The sequence below is a fragment of the Eurosta solidaginis genome, chromosome X (genome assembly GCF_040869045.1).
Source record: "Eurosta solidaginis isolate ZX-2024a chromosome X, ASM4086904v1, whole genome shotgun sequence".
In the NCBI taxonomy this organism is placed as follows: Eukaryota; Metazoa; Arthropoda; class Insecta; order Diptera; family Tephritidae; genus Eurosta; species Eurosta solidaginis.
Window position 1 is genome coordinate 29856232 of NC_090324.1, and position 20244 is coordinate 29876475.

The 20244-nt window shown below is 39.8% G+C and overlaps 1 protein-coding gene across 1 annotated transcript in view; it reads left to right on the forward strand.

Annotated features, from left to right (window-relative positions):
* Positions 1-248: 248 nt before the first annotated feature.
* Positions 249-20244, forward strand: part of LOC137234831 (uncharacterized) — a 708540-nt gene continuing 688544 nt past the window's right edge. The window contains exon 1 of the mRNA XM_067758214.1: positions 249-1482. Within this exon, the coding sequence (XP_067614315.1) occupies positions 249-1482 (1234 nt within the window). The remainder of the gene's footprint in view (positions 1483-20244) is intronic.

Here is a 20244-nt window from a genome sequence, read left to right on the forward strand (position 1 = left end):
TAAAATTTACGCTAATAATCTTAAAGTATTTTATTTTTTTTTTGAAACTGAATCGAGCACTGTGAGTGTGAATGTGTGAATTTTCAGCTATCAGATGTTAGTTTCGCCACTTGGTAAGATTTGCAATGGTTTTATTACGGGAGATACATATGCCTTTATGCACTTATCAGTATTGTATGCTAGAATATATGTACATATCTTTGTTTTCTTTAAGGATATATTTTTTAAATGACGGTTATTAATTTGTTATGTTTTATAAAACTGGAATATATGATAGTTCACGGTTTTGGCAAACGCTACTAAGTATTCTATTGGCAGTATGTGTCGCTATATGCCATCCTGAAAAAAATTTTGAATCACGCTTGTTATTGCAGCAAGATGATGGCGTCGAATATTTAAATTCAGAAGATATAACATATACAAAGTTTCATGCGCGAGTAAATTGGCAATTTTTTTGGAATGACTATGTCTTAATACAGAAGCGTCACTTTATAGAAAAGAAGAATAAAACTATATTAGAGGGTTTCGTACTGATTTTAGAAAGAGCAATTGGTCTATTAGGAAACGAAAATATCATAACTAATTCAAAAAAGATGCTAGAAGAAAAAAATATTTCCATAATGGCGAAAGCTATTTCCACTTCATTTTCTGTAGATTGGAAAAAGACCCTAAGTAGCCCTAAGGTGTCATTACAATTTTTGAATCGCGAAAATTTAAGATGGAAAAGCACTTTTGTACCAGAGTTTAATACGAAAAAAATGCAAAAACATAAAGCAATTGAAATCACGCCAACAGCGCTCTATAAATACTACAATAAATGCCAGTCGTGTCAAGTGCTTGAAAGAATCAAACTCATGAGCTTGGAAGCAATCAAAAATCAAATTTTAAGGCGTTTGCAATTACCAACTTTTCCCAATTTTACTAAACCACTTGCTGTACCACGTAATATTATAGATACCTTTTATAAAAACTGTGATGGAAGTATAAAAAAACAGTCTGCATTTTATGATATTGAACCTCAGTCAAAATCAGTGCATGAAATGATTGCAGCAGACAAGCTTACTTATAATCAAGAAGTTAAAGAAAGAAATGATATTTTTTCGAAGGCCTATAACAAGACTGTTATGAGTTTTATGCTACAGGATCCACAACCCTTCCAATACTCGAGTGTTCAACCCAAATTGGAGTATTTTGGCCGTGAAAACAAGCGATACTCTCAAGGCAATTTTTATGAAAATAATCGCAATCTGGATAAACTGGTAAAATCAACCAATGTAAAGTACGAGCAAAATGATGATATCCAAGGTTCATATAAAAATAATCAGAGAGAGTTCGATTTGAGCAAGATGAGTGAGCCAGTAAGTTATGCAAAAGAACAAGAAGGCTATTCTCGGTTTTCTAAATATGGAAAGTATGAACTCTTGAAAGTCGCAGATGATGAGTCGTACTCACATGTCAACAGTTTATACTTTTTCCCAACTGGTAAGTTTATTTCACAGTTACACATTCATAAATGTTTTGAAGAAGCAAAGTGCACTATTTTAAACCAGTAGGGAAATTCGGTACGTTATTTCAACTAACTTGAAATTTTTAAGCCGACTAAACAATTAAACATAAGAGTTTGTTACTCACTAAAAGTTTCATTAACAACACTAAATATCTAAGCGATCAATAATACCTTTTCATTTGGTGCAGCTGTAAGAAACTTACGAAAATACAAATTAAAAGTCAAAAGTGTTAAGTTATAAATAAAAAGAATAAAACAAATTTTTATGTATGTACTTCCCTTATGTAAGTCAATCAGAAGAAACGAAAAATTCCCCTTTAAATAAACACATAGTCTAATTGAACTTTGATATTAAAATTATAACATAACCACTGTCAAAATTTTCAAAGGGAACAAAATTAAAAAGGTGGAGCTCACATTTCCGAACTTAGGTAAATATTATATCGAAAGACTATTTATTGAACTCAACCTTTGTTCCTCATAAAAATTTGTACAGTGGTTATGTTAAAATTTGAAATTAAAGTTCAAAAATATTATGTCTTTTAAAGAGACATTTTTCGATTCTTCTGGTCAGTATATATATAGGAACAACTTAAAACTTGTTTATCTTCTATTTGTTTTCTCCTTTTGTTGAACTGTTTAGGTGACCTGAACTGCCTCTGGAAGGTTTCATGTTTCTAGGCCAATGACTAGTTACTCAAAAATTTATCGGAAGATTCCACAATTCTAAATAGACTTTTTAATACCTTTAAATATCTCGATCGCTATATAATCTAGAAAGCCCTTTTATCCTAAATATTACAACTTAATAAAGACAAAGATTCGTTCAAAATTTCAGGTCTGTGGGTTATCGGAATGTTTCATAAAACTTGAAAACGAAATTTGCATGTTCGGATGATTTTTTTAATTTTCACGATCCCTGGACCAACTAGCGAAAATTGTTTTCCTTGATGTTGCACTGTCATGGTTTCTATGCCTGATGCCAAAATTTCTTTTACTTTCTGCCAGTCTACTGTCGCGAAAACTTATGGACGATTCACACGTACTTTCCACCCACATGTAAGTATATGCATGCAAATGTGTGCTGACAACATAACCACCATCCTGCAAAAATCGTGCGATATGTCCATAAAGAGAGCGGTCTGCGACTGATTTTTTTGTCCACAATGGGGTATTATTGATCCCCTAAAGTCCCTTTTGGGTATATTTGGCATCAGTCAGTTTGAAATTTATGTAGCCAATTGAAAAAAAAACAATAAAACACAAACAGCAACGAAATGAATAAAAAAAAAAATATTAAATAATAGCATTATTTAAGAGCTCTAAACCGAACCTAAAATACTAAGACCATATGTTCCATTATCGTAATTCTTGTTTTGTTTTTATTATTCTACAACACCAATACGAAAAAAAAAATAAGAATATTGTATTGTAACGAATTTACTGCAAATCCTCTTATTTGCAACCTTCTGCTAAGTTCGAATCACTAAACTGTTGAATAAATAACTCAAATATTTAATAATGCAAAATGGCCTTTATTAAAGTACTTCACAATAAATAACTCTACTATTGCCCGACAGATAGCGTGCTTAATCGAAATTGATTGCAGCGCCTCTACCGTGGTTGCGTTTTACACTCTTTGATTTCCTCGTTTACCTTCTAGTCGCTTCCATTTCTAGAATTTACTAGTTGGTTATCTGATAAAATTATAGCTACAGATGTACGTGTATAGCTATCATATGCGTGTGTGTTTGTGAGAACACTTCCACAATTATATTGCATATCTCAGATAAGATATCTGCATGTGTTTGTGCGTTGCTTCTCCCTGCGTATACGTACATATGTGTAGTCATAATGATCGAATTATTGATGTGACTTGAATCACTGCTTAGCATCGGCTTAGAGATGATCGTCCCGATCAGACAAATCTCCGATCTAAACGCCGCTATCTTCTCCAAATGTACCACTCTTTTACTCCGTAGTTTCCCAGTGGTTTGTGTGCGGTAGATGGTATCACTGATCTTCTTCATAACTTTGTACGGGCCTTCCCAACTGCACCGAAATTTGGACGGAACATCTTTCCGCCGGTGAGGGTTGTATAGCAGTAACAAATCTCCCTCCAAGAAACCTTCCGAATAATTGTTCTCATCGTTCCTGCGTTTCATCTTACTACTCATTAACCTTGATCGTTCCCTCGCACCCTGTTGTTTGGCCAATGAGCTACTTTGTAGAGCTTGCTCTTGACGGATTGGCTTCACATACTAAGTATCGTTCCGACGATTCCCAACAGAAGTGCGTGCTGGCTTGAAACCACCCTTGCATCCTTTCTGGGAAATTCCTTCAGCCGTTTTAGTGCGTCCATTAGGGTTTGTTAATGCCAGTGTTTCTCTCGCCGGTATCTTTGATTTTGCTTTGTTTGGCCCATTCGTTCCATCAACCTTCACCTTTGACTTTCGTGGCCTTTGTCGACTCTTCTCCACCAGTACTCGATTACTGAAGTTAAGTGGTATATCCTGGTTCTTACAGCGCGAAATATTTTTCCGCATATCGATTCTGATGTCATGGTCCACTCCCAATATGATTTCATCAATAATCTCCGACACAATGAATTTGTGGAGAACCATGACCTTTCCAATTAATACCTCACATACCGCTTCTCCTTGGACTTGGTTATACTCGCCAGTGACCGTACGCAACCTTGCTCCAGGTAATGGTTTTACTCTTCTGTTGACCAAGTCAGATCGGATTAAGGAATGAGATGCGCCCTTATCTACAATTAGTAACGCTCCTTGCCATCCAGCTTTCCTTCGACGGCAAGACTGCTCGGTTTTCTTCCAATTTTCGACACAGATATCACAGGACATTCAATAGCTGGGGCAAGTTTTCGATCTTTACATCTGACACGCTCTTGCTCATCTCCTCCAACTTTGCGTTTACGGCCACCCACTTTGTTGGAACTACCATTACCGGTGCTGCAATTAGGAGCAATGTGACCTTTGTTACCGGACTTGAAACATTGCTCTTGACGGATTGGTTTCACATACTCAGTATCGTTCCGACGTTTCCCAACAGAAGTGCTGGCATGAAACCACCCTTGCATCCTTTCTGGAAAATTCTTTCAGCCGTGTTAGTGCGTCCATTAGGATTTGTAAATGCCAGTGTTTCTCTCGCAGGTATCTTTGATTTTGCTTTGTTTGGCCCATTCGTTCCATCAACCTTCACCTTTGACTTTCGTGGCCTTTGTCGACTCTTCTCCGCCAGTATTCGATTACTGCTGAACCCTTTTTCCAAATTGAAGTTAAGTGGTATATCCTGGTTCTTATAGCGCACAATCTTTCTCCGCATATCGATCCTGATATCATGGTAAACTAAGAAGTCCACCCCCAATATGATTTCTTCAACAATCTCCGCCACAATGAATTTATGGGAACCATGACCTTTCCAATTAAAACTTCACATACCACTTCTCCTTGGACTTGGTTATACTCGCCAGTGATCGTACGCAACCTTGCTCCAAGTAACGGTTTTACTCTCTTCTTGACCAAGTCAGATCGGATTATGGATTAAGATGCGCCCGTATCTACAGTCAGTACACGCTCCTTGCCATCCAGCTTTCCTTCGACGGCAAGACTGCTCGATTTTCTTCCAATTTGCGACACAGATATCACAAGACATTCAATAGCTGGGGCAAGTTTTCGATCTTTACATCTGACACGCACATGCTTATCTTCTCCAACTTTGCGTTTACGGCCACCCACATTGTTGGAATTACCAGTACCGGTGTTGCAATGACGAGCATAGTCTAATTGAACTTTGATATTAAAATTATAACATAACCACTGTCAAAATTTCAAAGGGAACAAAATTAAAAAGGTGGAGCTCACATTTCCGAACTTAGGTAAATATTATATCGAAAGACTATTTATTGAACTCAACCTTTGTTCCTCATAAAAATTTGTACAGTAGTTATGTTAAAATTTGAAATTAAAGTTCAAAAATATTATGTCTTTTAAAGAGACATTTTTCGATTCTTCTGGTCAGTATATATATAGGAACAACTTAAAACTTGTTTATCTTCTATTTGTTTTCTCCTTTTGTTGCACTGTCTAGGTGACCTGAACTGCCTCTGTAAGGTTTCATGTTTCTAGGCCAATGACTAGTTACTCAAAAATTTATCGGAAAATTCCACAATTCTAAATAGACTTTTAATACCTTTAAATATCTCGATCGCTATATAATCTAGAAAGCCCTTTTATCCTAATTTTACAACTTAATAAAGACAAAGATTCGTTCAAAGTTTCAGGTCTGTGGGTTATCGGAATGTTTCATAAAACTTGAAAACGAAATTTGCATGTTCGGATGATTCTTTTAATTTTCACAATCCCTGGACCAACTAGCGAAAATTGTTTTCCTTGATGTTGCACTGTCATGGTTTCTATGCCTGATGCCAAAATTTCTTTTACTTTCTGCCACTCTACTGTCTCGAAAACTTATGGACGATTCACACGTACTTTCCACCCACATGTAAGTATATGCATGCAAATGTGTGCTGACAACATAACCACCATCCTGCAAAAAATCGTGCGATATGTCCATAAAGAGAGCGGTCTGTGATTGATTTTTTTGACCACAATGGGGTATTATTGATCCCCTAAAGTCCCTTTTGGGTATATTTGGAATCAGTCAGTTTGAAATTTATGTAGCCAATTGAAAAAAAAAACAATAAAACACAAACAGCAACGAAATGAATAAAATAAAAATATTAAATATGATTGAATAGCATTATTTAAGAGCTCTAAACCGAACCTAAAATACTAACACCAATTGTTCCATTATCGTAATTCTTGTTTTATTTTTATTATTCTACAACACCAATACGAAAAAAAAAAAATTAAGAATATTGTACTGTAACGAATTTACTGCAAATCCTTTTATTTGCAACCATCTGCTTAGTTCGAATCACTAAACTGTTGAATAAATAACTCCAATATTTAGTAGTGCAAAATGGCCTTTATTAAAGTACTTCACAATAAATAACTCTACTATTGCCCGACAGATAGCGTGCTTAATCGAAACTGATTGCAGCGCCTCTACCGTGGTTGCCTTTTACACTCTTTGATTTCCTCGTTGTATCTTCTAGGCGCTTCCATTTCTAGAATTTACTAGTTCGTTATCTGTTATAATTATAACTACAGATGTACGTGTATAGCTATCATATGCGCGTGTGTTTGTGAGCGATACTTCCACAATTATATTGCATATCTCAGATAAGATATCTGCATGTATTTGTGCGTTGCTTCTCCCTGCGTATACGTACATATGTGTAGTCATAATGACCGAATTATTGATGTGACTTGAATCACTGCTTAACATCGGCTTAGAGATGATAGAATCCCTTAGTGCTGCTAATATTCGTTACACTGCCCTCCACCTAAGTCTGATCGTCCCGATCAGAAAAATCTTCCGATCTAAACGCCGTTATCATCTCCAAATGTACCACTCTTCTCCTCCGTAGTTTCCCAGTGGTTTGTATGCGGTAGATGGTATCACTGATCTTCTTCATAACTTTGTACGGGCCTTCCCAACTGCACCGAAATTTGGACGGAACACCTTTCCGCCGGTGAGGGTTGTATAGCAGTAACAAATCTCCCTCCAAGAAACCTTCCGAATAATTGTTCTCATCGTACCTGCGTTTCATCTTACTACTCATTAACCTTGATCGTTCCCTCGCACTCTGTTGTTTGGCCAATGAACTACTTTGTAGAGCTTGCTCTTGACGGATTGGCTTCACATACTCAGTATCGTTCCGACGTTTCCCAACAGAAGTGCGCGCTGGCTTGAAACCACCCTTGCATCCTTTCTGGAAAATTCTTTCAGCCGTTTTAGTGCGTCCATTAGGGTTTGTTAATGCCAGTGTTTCTCTCGCTGGTATCTTTGATTTTGCTTTGTTTGGCCCATTCGTTCCATTAACATTCACCTTTGACTTCCGTGGCCTTTATGGTTAGCTGGGTAGAGCTTTTGTAGTCGTTTTAATAAGTGTACTTTGTTGTTTTTGTATTCTTTGACGCGTTTCGACGCTTACTGCGTCATCATCAGAAAGCTGTTTTTATTTGAAAATATATCAAATATATAAACATTAACTACTTTATCCAACAATAAACATGAAAATTTAATCTTGACAATTGTTACTTACATTGATTGTTTAACTAATTGTAATATCACAGTTTAAAAACACACACACATATTTACATATTATCAAGTAGCACTGATTTGCGCTTGTTTCTTTGCTCTTTGTACAACTGCGGTATAGATGTTGCTTATATTGTTAGCGTCCTCTTTGAAATTCATAACCTGGTGTATTTTTTGTTGTATTCTTAAGCTCTCCAAAGTTAGTCGTATTTTTTCTCTTTTTTCTATGTGTAATATTTGTGCATGGTCAAAATCCTCTGTATGGTTACTCTTTGTAAGGTGCTGTGCGAGAGCCGTTGTCATCTTCTTATTTTTCGCATCTGTTCTGTGTTCATTTAGCCGTATACCCAGTTGTCGTTTTGTTGTGCCTATATAGTATTGATCACATTTTTCACCCACTTTGCCATTACATTTTATTTGATATACTACATTGTTCTGTTGCTCTTTTTCCACCGGATCCTTTGTTTTTGTAAAAATATTTCTTAGAGTGAAGTTTGGCTTGTGTGCATAGTTCACATTTTTAATTTGCATTATTTTATGCAGATTTTGGTTGTCCGTTAAACCCGGGATAAATGTTACTCCGATGTATTTTTGGTGAATTTCATCGGATTGTTGTGTTTCCTTTTTATCTTCGCGAATTTTATTTGTTACATTTTCTATTAATTTATCAATAAGCTTGTGTGGATAGCTGTTGTTGTACAACATTTTTTTAACCTTTTGTTTGTTTTCTGGCTAAACTCGTGGTCAGTGAGTAATATTGATTTTCTAACTAGGTTCTTCGCTGTGTTTAACTTTTTTTCCCACGGATGGTTCGAATGGTAATTAATTATTCTCCCCGATGCAATGGTTTTCGTGTACCATTTCGTTGTACATTTTCTATTTTTATGGATTACTTTTAGGTCTAGGAAGGCTATTTCATTTTCTTGTTCTATTTCCATTGTGAATTTTATTTTAGTATGCTGTGCGTTCAATATTTTCAAGATGTCTTCCGCGTCCTTTTTCTTTATAATTGCGAATATATCATCTACATACTTTTTTATGTATCTGATATATATGTCATTGGTTTTAAGTTCAGCTATGCTTTCGTCAAGTATTTTGTCAAGAACTATGTCAGCTATGGTTAGCCTTTGTCGACTCTTCTCCAGCAGTACTCGATTACTGCTGAACCCTTTTTCCTAATTGAAGTTAAGTGGTATATCCTGGTTCTTACAGCGCACAATCTTTCTCCGCATAATGATCCTGATGTCATGGTCAACTAAGAAGTCCACTCCCAATATGATTTTATCAACAATCTCCGCCACAATGAATTTGTGGAGAACCATGACCTTTCCAATTAATACCTCACATACCACTCCTCCTTGGACTTGGTTATACTCGCCAGTGACCGTACGCAACCTTGCTCCAGGTAACGGTTTTACTCTCCTCTTGACCAAGTCAGATCGGCTATGTGACCTTGGTTACCGCATCTGAAACATTTGATTGCACCATTATTCTTCTGTTGCGTTCTTTCTAAAGCTTCTAAAATTGCGTCTACCCACTCTGGCCTTTCTACTTCCACACGGCGTGCTTTGAAAACTGGCTTACACAGAAGCGACGCTGTTTCCTGAATCAGAGTATGTGGTACCGTTTCTGCGAATGTTGGCTTTGGGTTTGCGTATGTAGCTCGCTATATTTCGACGTCCCGTATGCCATTTCTAGAGCCCTTAATCTTTACCCTTTCAATGTATTCCACGGGTGCGTCCGCATTCGCTAAATGTGCCAGCCATTCAACGTCCGACGCAAACTCTTGTAATGTTTCATCAGGCCTCTGGAAGCGGTTCAGTAGCTCCATTTGGTATATCTGTCTCCTATGCTCACTTCCGTATCGCCTCTCTAGAGCACTCATCAATATTTCGTAGTTGTTCCGCTCCCCCCGGGAATAGTCTGTAGGATTTCAGCAGCAGAGCCTTTCAATGCCACGAATAGTGTAGCAACTTTATCTTCAGCACTCCTGTTGTTCACAGCTGCAGTCTTCTTAAACTGAATTTTAAACACCTGGAAAGGAACAGAGCCGCCAAAAGATGGAGTTTTTACCTTCGTATTATTTGCTGAAATAACTGGGCTTTTTTAGTTGCAACTCCTGTATATGACCTCGCAATATTTCAATCACGGCATCGATTTTGTTCTCAAGTTGCAAAATTTTTGTGTCTTGCGCCTTCATCTTCGAAGAAATACGTCCTTCATGCTCTTCCAGTTGTGCAGAGATCTGCGCTGATATTTGTGCCAACATTTCGGATATTCGTGCCTCTTGTGCTTCAATCTTCGATATTATACGGTTCTCCTTCGATTCCAGTTGAGATGTCATATATGTCTTCTGTTCTTCCATCTCGGATGTTAAACGTGTATCCTGCGATTCCAGCTGAGATTCCATCTTGGATGTTATTGTCGACGTTTGTGCAGATATTGCAGCTAATATTGTGTTCAAGTCTGTGTTCGCCATTGTGTGCGGTGTTTCGTTTTTCTGCTCAATTTTTGTTGTTGTCTCGTCACCCTCAAGATGAAAGACATACTCTTCCACGTTAATTCCTTCTGCTTTCATTGCCTCTCGTAGTCTTGCCTGAAGTACGAGTATATTGCCGGTTGTATTCATTCCACGGGTTTCCAACTCCTTTTTCAGTTGCTGGATCCTTAATTCACTTAACTTCGCCATGTCCTTGTTGTGCTCTGCAACTCTGGAATTTATTCAACAATTCCTCTTCTGACACCAATTTTAACGAATTATTGCAAATCCCCTTATTTGAAACCTTCTGCTAAGTTCAAATCACTGAACTGTTGAATAAATTACTCCAATATTTAATAATGCAAAATGGCCTTTATTAAAGTACTTCACAATAAATAACTCTACTATTGCCCGACAGATAGCGTGCTTAATCGCAACTGATTGCAGCGCCTCTACCGTGGTTGCCTTTTATATTCTTTGATTTCCTCCTTGCATCTTCTAGGCGCTTCCATTTCTAAAATTTACGAGTTGGTTATCTGTTATAATTATAATACAGATGTACGTGTATAGCTATCATATGCGCGCGTGTTTGTGAGCGACACTTCCATAATTATATTGCATATCTCAGATAAGGTATCTGCATGTGTTTGTGCGTTGCTTCTCCCTGCGTATACGTACATATGTGTAGTCATACTGATTGAAGTATTGATGTGACTTGAATTACTGCTTAGCATCGGCTTAGGGATGATAGAATCCCTTAGTGCTGCTAATATTCGTTACAGTATAATATTGTGAGTTTAAAAAATTATAAATCCGTAAGAAATTCCGTACGGGTAGAAAGAGGACTTGTCGGACAGTATCCATAGGAGAAGAAAATAGACTTGTGTGACTCTGGCTGCAGGAGCACGAAGAGAGTATGTCCGACACCACTTATATGGATACAAGAAGGGCCTGTCGAGAACTTCCCATAGGGGCACAAAGAGGAAGTGTCCAACAGTAGAGAAAAGATCTATCCGATAATATCCTGTAATGCCGTTTTACCTGCATTACAAGTAATTTCTACATGCACCCCACTGTAACCAATGCACTGTCCCTATTACATACACCACCACTGTAACAGCTGCCTGCAAGCGATTGACTGGCACGGACAAATGCAAGTAATAATTGGCAAGCATTTCATTTGCGCACCGATAGTTTAGCTAAGACTGCGCGTAATTCTCAACTATTTCATATCCACTTCGACTTAAGTACAAATAATTTGCATTTCATGATGATCGAAAGCCCAACCTTCAGCAAGGTAAGATCCACACCCCATGAGTGTGAGCGGGGTTGCCCGGAAATCGATCCAACGATCCACCTGCCGCATTCACCGACCTGCAGTAATCCACCAGCCAGTACTGTAGGATGACATTAAAAGAAACTAAATTTGGTAAGTTCCTTTTAAGCGGCACCAAGATTGAATTGACTTTATTCAGTAAACATCGGCTTATTTATACTAAAATACTCTAAATAAATTCTTATGTATTAAAGTTCCTATATACTAATCATACGTACATACATATTGCGTGAGCGATGTAAACGTTTGTACATAGCAACCGTTCGCACGGTCGCTGGTGCATAAGCGTGGCTCAAATATCGCCCGCGCTTCGCTTGCTTGCCTGCCTGTGGGAACGTAATTATGTTGAAATTGCACATTCATACTTACGACATAAGCAGAGTGTCGAATGCATTGCAGCGTGAGAAACGTTTAGTATGCATGCAAGATATATGTATGTAACAGTATTCACCGACCTGCCGTAATCCACCAACTGCCCACTTGTGACGTGAATCCATTCCACCGACCTCCGGTTTTTTGGTAAATCGACCCGCCGATTCACCAACCTTCGGTTACCGTCCACCTCCCATTCCCCGGCCAGGTCTACCTCCCTGCTACGGTGTGTGTGTTTGACCAAAATACCAACAATGAATTGACGTGTGTTCATTTCAAAAGGAGATAAGTGTCCTTCTTCGATTCTGGATTGGCTGAGTGCTACCCCAGCCTTCGACGAAACCCATCTTACAAATGGCGCCCGAGAAGATCCTCGCTTCCACAGGCGACTGTGGATATTCATCAACCAACACAAACACTGGAGGAGCGAGTTCATCGAACACACCAGAAAAAGAGATTATCACACACACCCATCAAAGCAGGCTAACCGCCGACTCGCTCAGTTGGATTTATCTACTTAAGAAGGAGAAACTGGTCGAGGAATGCAAAAGGCACCGCATATTCGTAGAAAGACATACCGTAGTTGATCTACGCGCCGCATTGAGTACATAGGTGCGAACAAAGAGAGCACGAGCATCAACCGAAAACTTGCTGATAGACCTAGAACTAGAAATTGATGCCGAAGAGAAAGAGCCCGTTAGATTACCAGAGGAAACCGCTCCTGCCATCCTTATAGAAGGCAGCGCACCAAATACAACAGAGCACAAATCATCACGAAATCGGCCAAGCTAGATGAGCGATGCTGAAGTAATAACCACGGTTCGCCGTTGGAACATTTATTACGACGGCGACGGGACCCTACACGTCTTCCTGGAACGAGTTCTAGAACTAGCAGGATGCTATAGAATCCCCCTGTGCAATATACTTAAGACGCTTCCCGAACTCCTAAGCGGTAAGGCACTCCAGTGGTTCAGTGGTTCGCGTAGAACCTAACATCCATAAATGGGTTGAGTTCCGAAGAGATCCGGAGAGATTTTTCCTACCCCGACGACACCTGAGCCAGTTGGAGGAAGCGATCCGGCAACGGAAGCAACATCCACAGGAGGAGGCAAAGGACTACACCTTAGCACTACAGACGCTGATTCGCCAGCACCCGACGATGTCCAAGGAGGACCACTTAAGCCGCTTATACGTCGGACTCAGAGAGGAATACCACCTCTTCGTCAAAAGAGGAGAATTTCGGACTATCGAGGAACTCATGGAATTGACCGACGAATACGAACTCCGGAAAGCAGAAGAGAACAATCAGGCCATGCAGAAGACGCACAGCTTGGCCATGTTGGGCAAAGGATACAACGTATGGGAATCGTGCTGAAGGTGTAAACGACAAGGCCATATGCGTGCCCATTGCCGCAACCCGGCACGGACTTTTTGTTCCAGATTTGGTTGAGACGGGATCCTGTATAGAGATTGCCGGTGCCAGACACTGCCATGCCTAACCTCCAAAGGGCCAATAGCGCTATAAACACCAACTCCAACCAGAAGGGAATTTCCGATGATCGGATCTACGTCAACATCAAAATAGAGGGCAGGGTTGTGCGCGCGCTAGTGGATACAAGAGCCATGCTAACCCACATCGACGCCACGATACGCCATCACCTGGAACACAGCCAAATACGCTCCCACCCGAACCCCAGACAGGTCCTGCTGGCCGATAAAACCAGCATATCAAGTTCAGAAGTATTTAGAGTAAAATTAACGCTGGGCGGGCCCACAATCAGCTTACTGATATCGTCACCTCCAAACCTAGTCGAAAGGATGATCTTGCGGATGGATTTTCTAAGCAGCCCGAGGAAAGTCATCACTTTGGATGGAGTAAAGCTGACTCCCCATCAGCCTCCCGATCCATTACAGCCGGCCACGCTCAATGCTTTAACCACCCAGGAGCACTTGACCCAAGATCAACAACACAAACTGCAGACGAATATCTCGCATCAGCAGGAAATTTTTTCCGCACGAAAGGGCGCTGCACACGGACAGAACACGTCATCACGCTGAAACACGTTCAACCCATAAAACGAAGGTACTATCCTCGCAACCCCGCCATGCAGCAAGTGGTCAACGACGAGGTGAACCAACTATTCCGAGCGGATCGCATAGAACCATCAAAATACGCGTATAGCTCGCCTATCGTGCTTGTTCGGAAGAAGCAAAGATCGCTGGATGAACTTGAGGCGATAAAACAATCTTAACCTACGCCTAGGAATAAGCCGCGGATCCAAAAAATAGAAATATCCCGGGGCCCTCCGATAGAAATACCAACAACAACCGCAAAACTCTTAGCAATAACAAAAACGGTCCGAAAACAACAAAAGAGGAAAACAGAAAAGACAGAAAAGAATGCAGCCCAACGGCCTAGAACCGTGGAAAAACCGAAAATCAGATCGTTGTTCCAACGACCAACACAAGAGGAACACGTAATGGGGACGCAGGTGGAAAAAAGTACGAACATACTGATTCCGCATCAGGCGACCAACGAAGCCTCAACGACGGTGGATGCACAAGCACCGTAAAGTACGTGGTGTGCAAAGGGGACGAACACGACGCATATGTCAAACACGGGGGCGCAACAACATACGTTAAATACAATTAGTTAATAAATATAGAAGTTTTATTACATTACAAAAAAAAAAAAATAATAATTTAAGCATTCCTGAATTTGTACATACATATAATATTGTCTACTCATGTAAATTAAATATTTTTTTTTCGTAAAATTAACTGCTAAACACGCTACATATATATATTATATTTTCCAAATTATACATTATTAGTACATAATTAGCAGGTAGGCAAAATTAAACGGTAGTCGAAGAGGAAAACAAAAAAAAAAAAAGAAGAGAAGAGAATAGAATTGCGATTGCGGTTTTATTAATGTAAGGCGCGATAACCTCCGAAGAGATCTAAGGCCGAGCTTTTCTTCCAATTTGCGTCGTGCTCCTCTTAATTTTCCCAACAAATTGGCCGGACGGGACCTACATGTTTTGTGCCGAATCCGAACGGCATCTGCAAGGCAGATGAGAGCTTTCATGGCAGAAATACACTCGTAGCGCGTGCCAAACACTGCCGAGGAGCAATCCCGATTAGAAAAATTTTCTTCTAATTGAATAACTTTATTTCTAAAATTTTGATGTTGCGGGGTGTGAACTCAGGGCATACGGTGTGGTAGGCGGAGCACGCTACCATTACACCAGGGTGGCCGCCATAATACAATTAGCATTAACATAATAAACGGGTATCCCGTTTTTGTCAAAGAGGAAAAAAAGGAAAAGAAAACCAAAACCAGTTTTTATATAATTAGTATGTAAGAAAAAGGTTGTAATTGAATTTAAAGCAACTTAGTAACGCAGTTATATATTAATTGATGTAAGCATTTTGAAAAAAAAAAACACAAAGAATAAATAAATATCAGGCCCAACACACACACACACACACCAGCAGAGCCCCGTACTCTAGTACCGGGGTACAGCCCAAGGTAGTGCAGATCCTAAGACCAAAACTCTTGTCCACCAAGGCGTTAAAACGCTGCCCCGCACGCGGGGAGAGACTGTAATGCCGTTTTACCTGCATTGCAAGTATTTTCTACATGCACCCCACTGTAACCAATGCACTGTCCCTATTACATACGCCACCACTGTAACAGCTGGTGGCAAGCGAATGATGGCACGGACAAATGCAAGTAATAATGGGCAAGCATTTCATTCGCGCTCCGATATTTTAGCTAAGACTGCGTGTAAATCTAAACTCTTTCATATCCATTTCGACTTAGGTACAAATAATTTGCATTTCATGATGATCAAAAGCTCAACCTTCAGCAAGGCAAGATCCGCACCAGAGAACTGCAAAAATCACAATTTTCTTGATTTATTCAAACACTAAAACTTGCATTCACATTAAATCATGCGAATAAACTCATAATTGAATAAACGCATAATTGAGTAAACTCATAACTGAATAAACTCAGCATATGTCTTTACTAGACTCCGTTAGCATGATTGCGATCGAATGACCGAACAAGTTTTGCGTACGATTGTATTGATCAAACGAAGGCAAGCGGAGGATAAAATCAAAGCACGAGAATTAGTATCGTTTAATTCGGCAAACAAACAGAATCGTAAGCAATGTTTATATGTATGTTTATATGTAGCTTGTCACCTTGACGTAAGTTCAGAAGAATCATGCAAATATTCAGACGCAGGGAGTTTTCGTATTTGCCTTTTCATTCCGATGAATGTAATCGCTGTTGAGGCAAACGAGCAAACGCCTGAATTGATTATATTCACGCATGCAATAAGTTGGTTGATTTTATATCAATGTCGATTATGTTCGTTTAAGCAAGTTGGATCATTGAACACGATCATGCTGCCGAATGTAATCGAACGTTGTTGTTCGGCCGCTGTGCGTCTAATCCTGGAGAGGTGGGCGCACCGGGTCGATCTCAGCGGGAGTAAGCGGGTTGGAAATGAAAATAAGCAAAAAGACGAGATTTCTCGTTATAATATATGTGATTTATTGGGTAAATGTAAAACTAGCAATAGTTACAATATTACCTGAATAAACGCAGAAATACGGCAGAGATCGCTGGCGGCAGATGTTAACTGGTTGGCTGTTGAAATCAAAGAGGCCGGTTGTATAACAAGCTACAACCGTTGACCCGCAAAATCCTCCGTTTTGGAGGGGAAAGGCACCCACACATCAACCCCGACATGCATATGCATGAGTGCTGACAAAAAGCACACATACACGTGCATGTACATGTATGCACATGCATGAGGGTGATGGTGTGGGTGGTTATAAATTAATTCGAGTATCGAGTATCGATTTGCAGAGTTACATTGGGGGGGTCGCAATCAGATGCGGAAAAGTTAGGCATCCTGCCTAAACATGCCGGCCCCCCTTGTGATGCGCAACATCGTTTTCCGCCAATGACCTGCGCTGAAACGAGAAAAAATTAATATAAGACTTACACACTAAACTTAATCTAAATGAAGAGTTCGTCTGCGACGTAAAATGGCCGGGAATCCTTTCCGACTTGCTTAGCATGCCACCTGAGCTAAGATGAAAGAATTAGCGGTTATGAACAGTGAAGTGAATATTTCTTGCCATTTAATTATACATAATTCTTAAATATAGAAATTCAGAATGTAACATTTGTATTGTCGATGGCCAGTAAGGCTGGATGAAGAGGCCGAGGTCTCCGTTCCAGAGTGGCACCATTTTTTGTTATTGTTTGGTTTTTTTTTGTCGTTCCGGATGGAGAGGCCGAGGTCTCCATTCCAGATTTGCGGTTTTTTGTTGGTTGGACGAAGAGGCAGAGGTCTCCGTTCCAGACTCGAAGGTTTTGAGGTTTTTCTGGGCTGGACGAAGAGGCCGATGTCTCCGTTCCAGCGTATAACGTGTCGTGTCGCTCTCAGGGCGACTGTGGCATTTTATGGATGTGCCAGGGCGAGTGGCCGTGAGGTTGGTTGGGTGATGCGCGTTTTTGCTGCAGCGCATGTATTTCGTCAGTTGTGTATTATATTATTACCATACAAAACACCTGGTCACAAAACCTACCCACGCCCATGCAAATGTGACTACGAATATAACCTATCACCGTAAAATGACCAGTCAAATGACGTGGAGTGACGAGAGCGTTTTTGCAAAGTAGTTGGTGCTGTGATTTCGAGCAGCTTATGTATTTCAACAAAACCAGCAAGATTGCGGTGTGTGGGAGGTTGGAGCGGACGTAATTCCAAGCCACCCGCGCAAAATTACTTGGTTTCGTGATACGCGTGGTGTTTTATTAACAAACGTACGTTAAACTATATGAATAAACCGAGTTTAAAACGAACCGTAGAGGCTGACGACGGTATTGATTTAATTTTGTGCGACAGCTCATGACGAATAGCGAATATCGTAATTAAATTCGAAAATGTACCAACTGCCGGTGCTTACATGCAGATTGGCGATGCGTTCTCCACAACGCGTTCTATCTGCACGTACCATTCTGAGATTGCATGCAACCCTGTCGTGTATTTCTTGGTTATCTGACAGCTGGTATGGTGAATTTCTGGTGTGCGAGTATATATATATATATATATACATATATGTATTTGCTTGCCCTTGAAAAAAAACTAGGTCACTGGGGCATTAGCACACTAGGCCGGTAGAAACAGTTGACTTTTTCCCATTTCGGGATTTTGTCATGTCGGGATTCTTTTATTTCGGGACCCGGATTGTTTTTGTACTGAGCCCTTATAATGACTGTTTGTGATGTTTGTTGTTGAAAAACAACAAGTCCTGCCCCCCAGCCAGAAAGCAGGCAGTACCGGCGGCAAAGAGAAATAAAAAAAATCAAAAAGAAAAAATAAATTTTTTTTTTTTGGTCCTTTTTTTTGTTTTTTGTTTGTAAATGCGAGCACCTTATTTTTAAGGAGGTGTTCGCCTTTATTTTTTTTTTTGTGTAAGTATTTTTTTTTTTTTTTTTTTGGGACTGCCCGGGTCAAAAAAAACCGATCCCGATTTTGTTCCTTTTGCGGGTTTTCGGTACCAGTGTGCGCCACTTGATGCAGCACTAATATGATATGCCGAACCAAGTAGGCATACATACATACCTATGTACATACGTTGGTTACAAATATGCCAACGGCGAAACACAAAACAAATAAACATTCATACACACCCGTGTATAGAATGTAGAATTCCAATGAATTGCAACAAACGGGACATGAATTGCATGATTTAACGTTTTCTCATGTTTTTCTCATTTTTTATGCGTGGTTGGATTACTATGGCACATTTATAAGGGAAAAGGTAAGTACATTATAAATTGTTGAATTTATTTTATTAATAATATGTATATATTTCTTTTATTTCATCTTATTAATTAATATTCCTTTTATTTTTAGGTGCTGATGCTTGCGGTGGAAATTAAAATATAAAGGAACCACACTTTAATCCATGTTAACTGTGAGTTTTATTAAACAACGAAATTGTGGTTTCATTGAACGCGTTCGCCTAGCGTGAGCAATTGTCCAATTTGTGACGCGTTTTCCTGTATCAATGGACACAGGTCTTTACATTCATGCGCGTATGCGTTCACACCTTTGTATAAAATAATCATGTGCATATGCGTTTATATAGGGCCGTTGTACGAACTAACGCACTTTGACCAGGTGTTTTAAAGAAAACAAAAGAAAACAGCCCTAGCGGCCTACCTATAGCGCCAGCACCACCGCCTTCTACAACATCAACACCCCCAGTTATGCATCATCAGCCAGCTGCGCAAAAGCGATTTTCGGATGTAGTCGAAAACAAGCTGCTGATCGTCGTGTCCGATGACGTTGTCGTCTCTGTCATCGTCGTTTATCTTCCAAGAAATCTTATGGGTTTCTCATGCTAAATGATCGGTTAATACGCATTGTACAAAATAAATGTGAATTGTTTGATGCTAGTAGCACCGTACATCCAGCTGATCGTTCAGGTATATCGACGCCGGCGGGTAGGGTAGGTGGTGCAGCTGCTCGCAGTACTCTGGAGCTTCGTATTCAATTTTATATTGGATATTACCTTATATTGGTGTCCAGGCAAGTGCTGTGGTCGAAACTTTAATAGTAAAAAGGTTGGCAATTCATATAAATTCTCATGACTAATTCGAATCCCAAGAAGGTTTCTGTAAGGATTGCGGAAACGTATAGCTGACGTAAGGGTTTATGGGTAAGGTGAATAAATAATAATAAATAATCGCCTTGAACGAAGTGAAGGCTACACAGGAAATCTTGCTGTTTCCGAGAGCGCCTTCTATGGCTAGTTCCCGCCATCGGTAACTCCACATCCATATTTACATGAAAACATCCTTCTACAAATAATGAGGAAGTCGTGCTGCGCAGATAGCGGCGCGCGCATCTAATTGTGAAATCCCAAAGCGCTGTGAACTGTGGGTTGAATAAAGAGTGATTGACTACTACAAGAAGATACAAAATTTGTATCACAAAAAACTAACTAAGTCTCGATATTTCGCTTGCCGGCATCTCAGTACTATTTTGTCTTAGGCTTTCGACGTCCAATTCCATCAGTATCGAATCGATCAGCTGAGCCCTTTAAATTTAATGAGGAACGACATCAAGTGTAGTTTCCCTAATCCTCGTGGAAAGATGGTGCGTAAAACTGCGTACGATGCAGCGTTTAGCTGTAATCAGTCGTCAGGGGGTCTACAGAGAATGGGTGTACAAAATGTATCGGGCCAATATTGATTACCTCAAGTAGGTGTTGGATGTAATAGAGAAGTACAAGGTACGGTTTATAGTGCTGTGGAAAGAA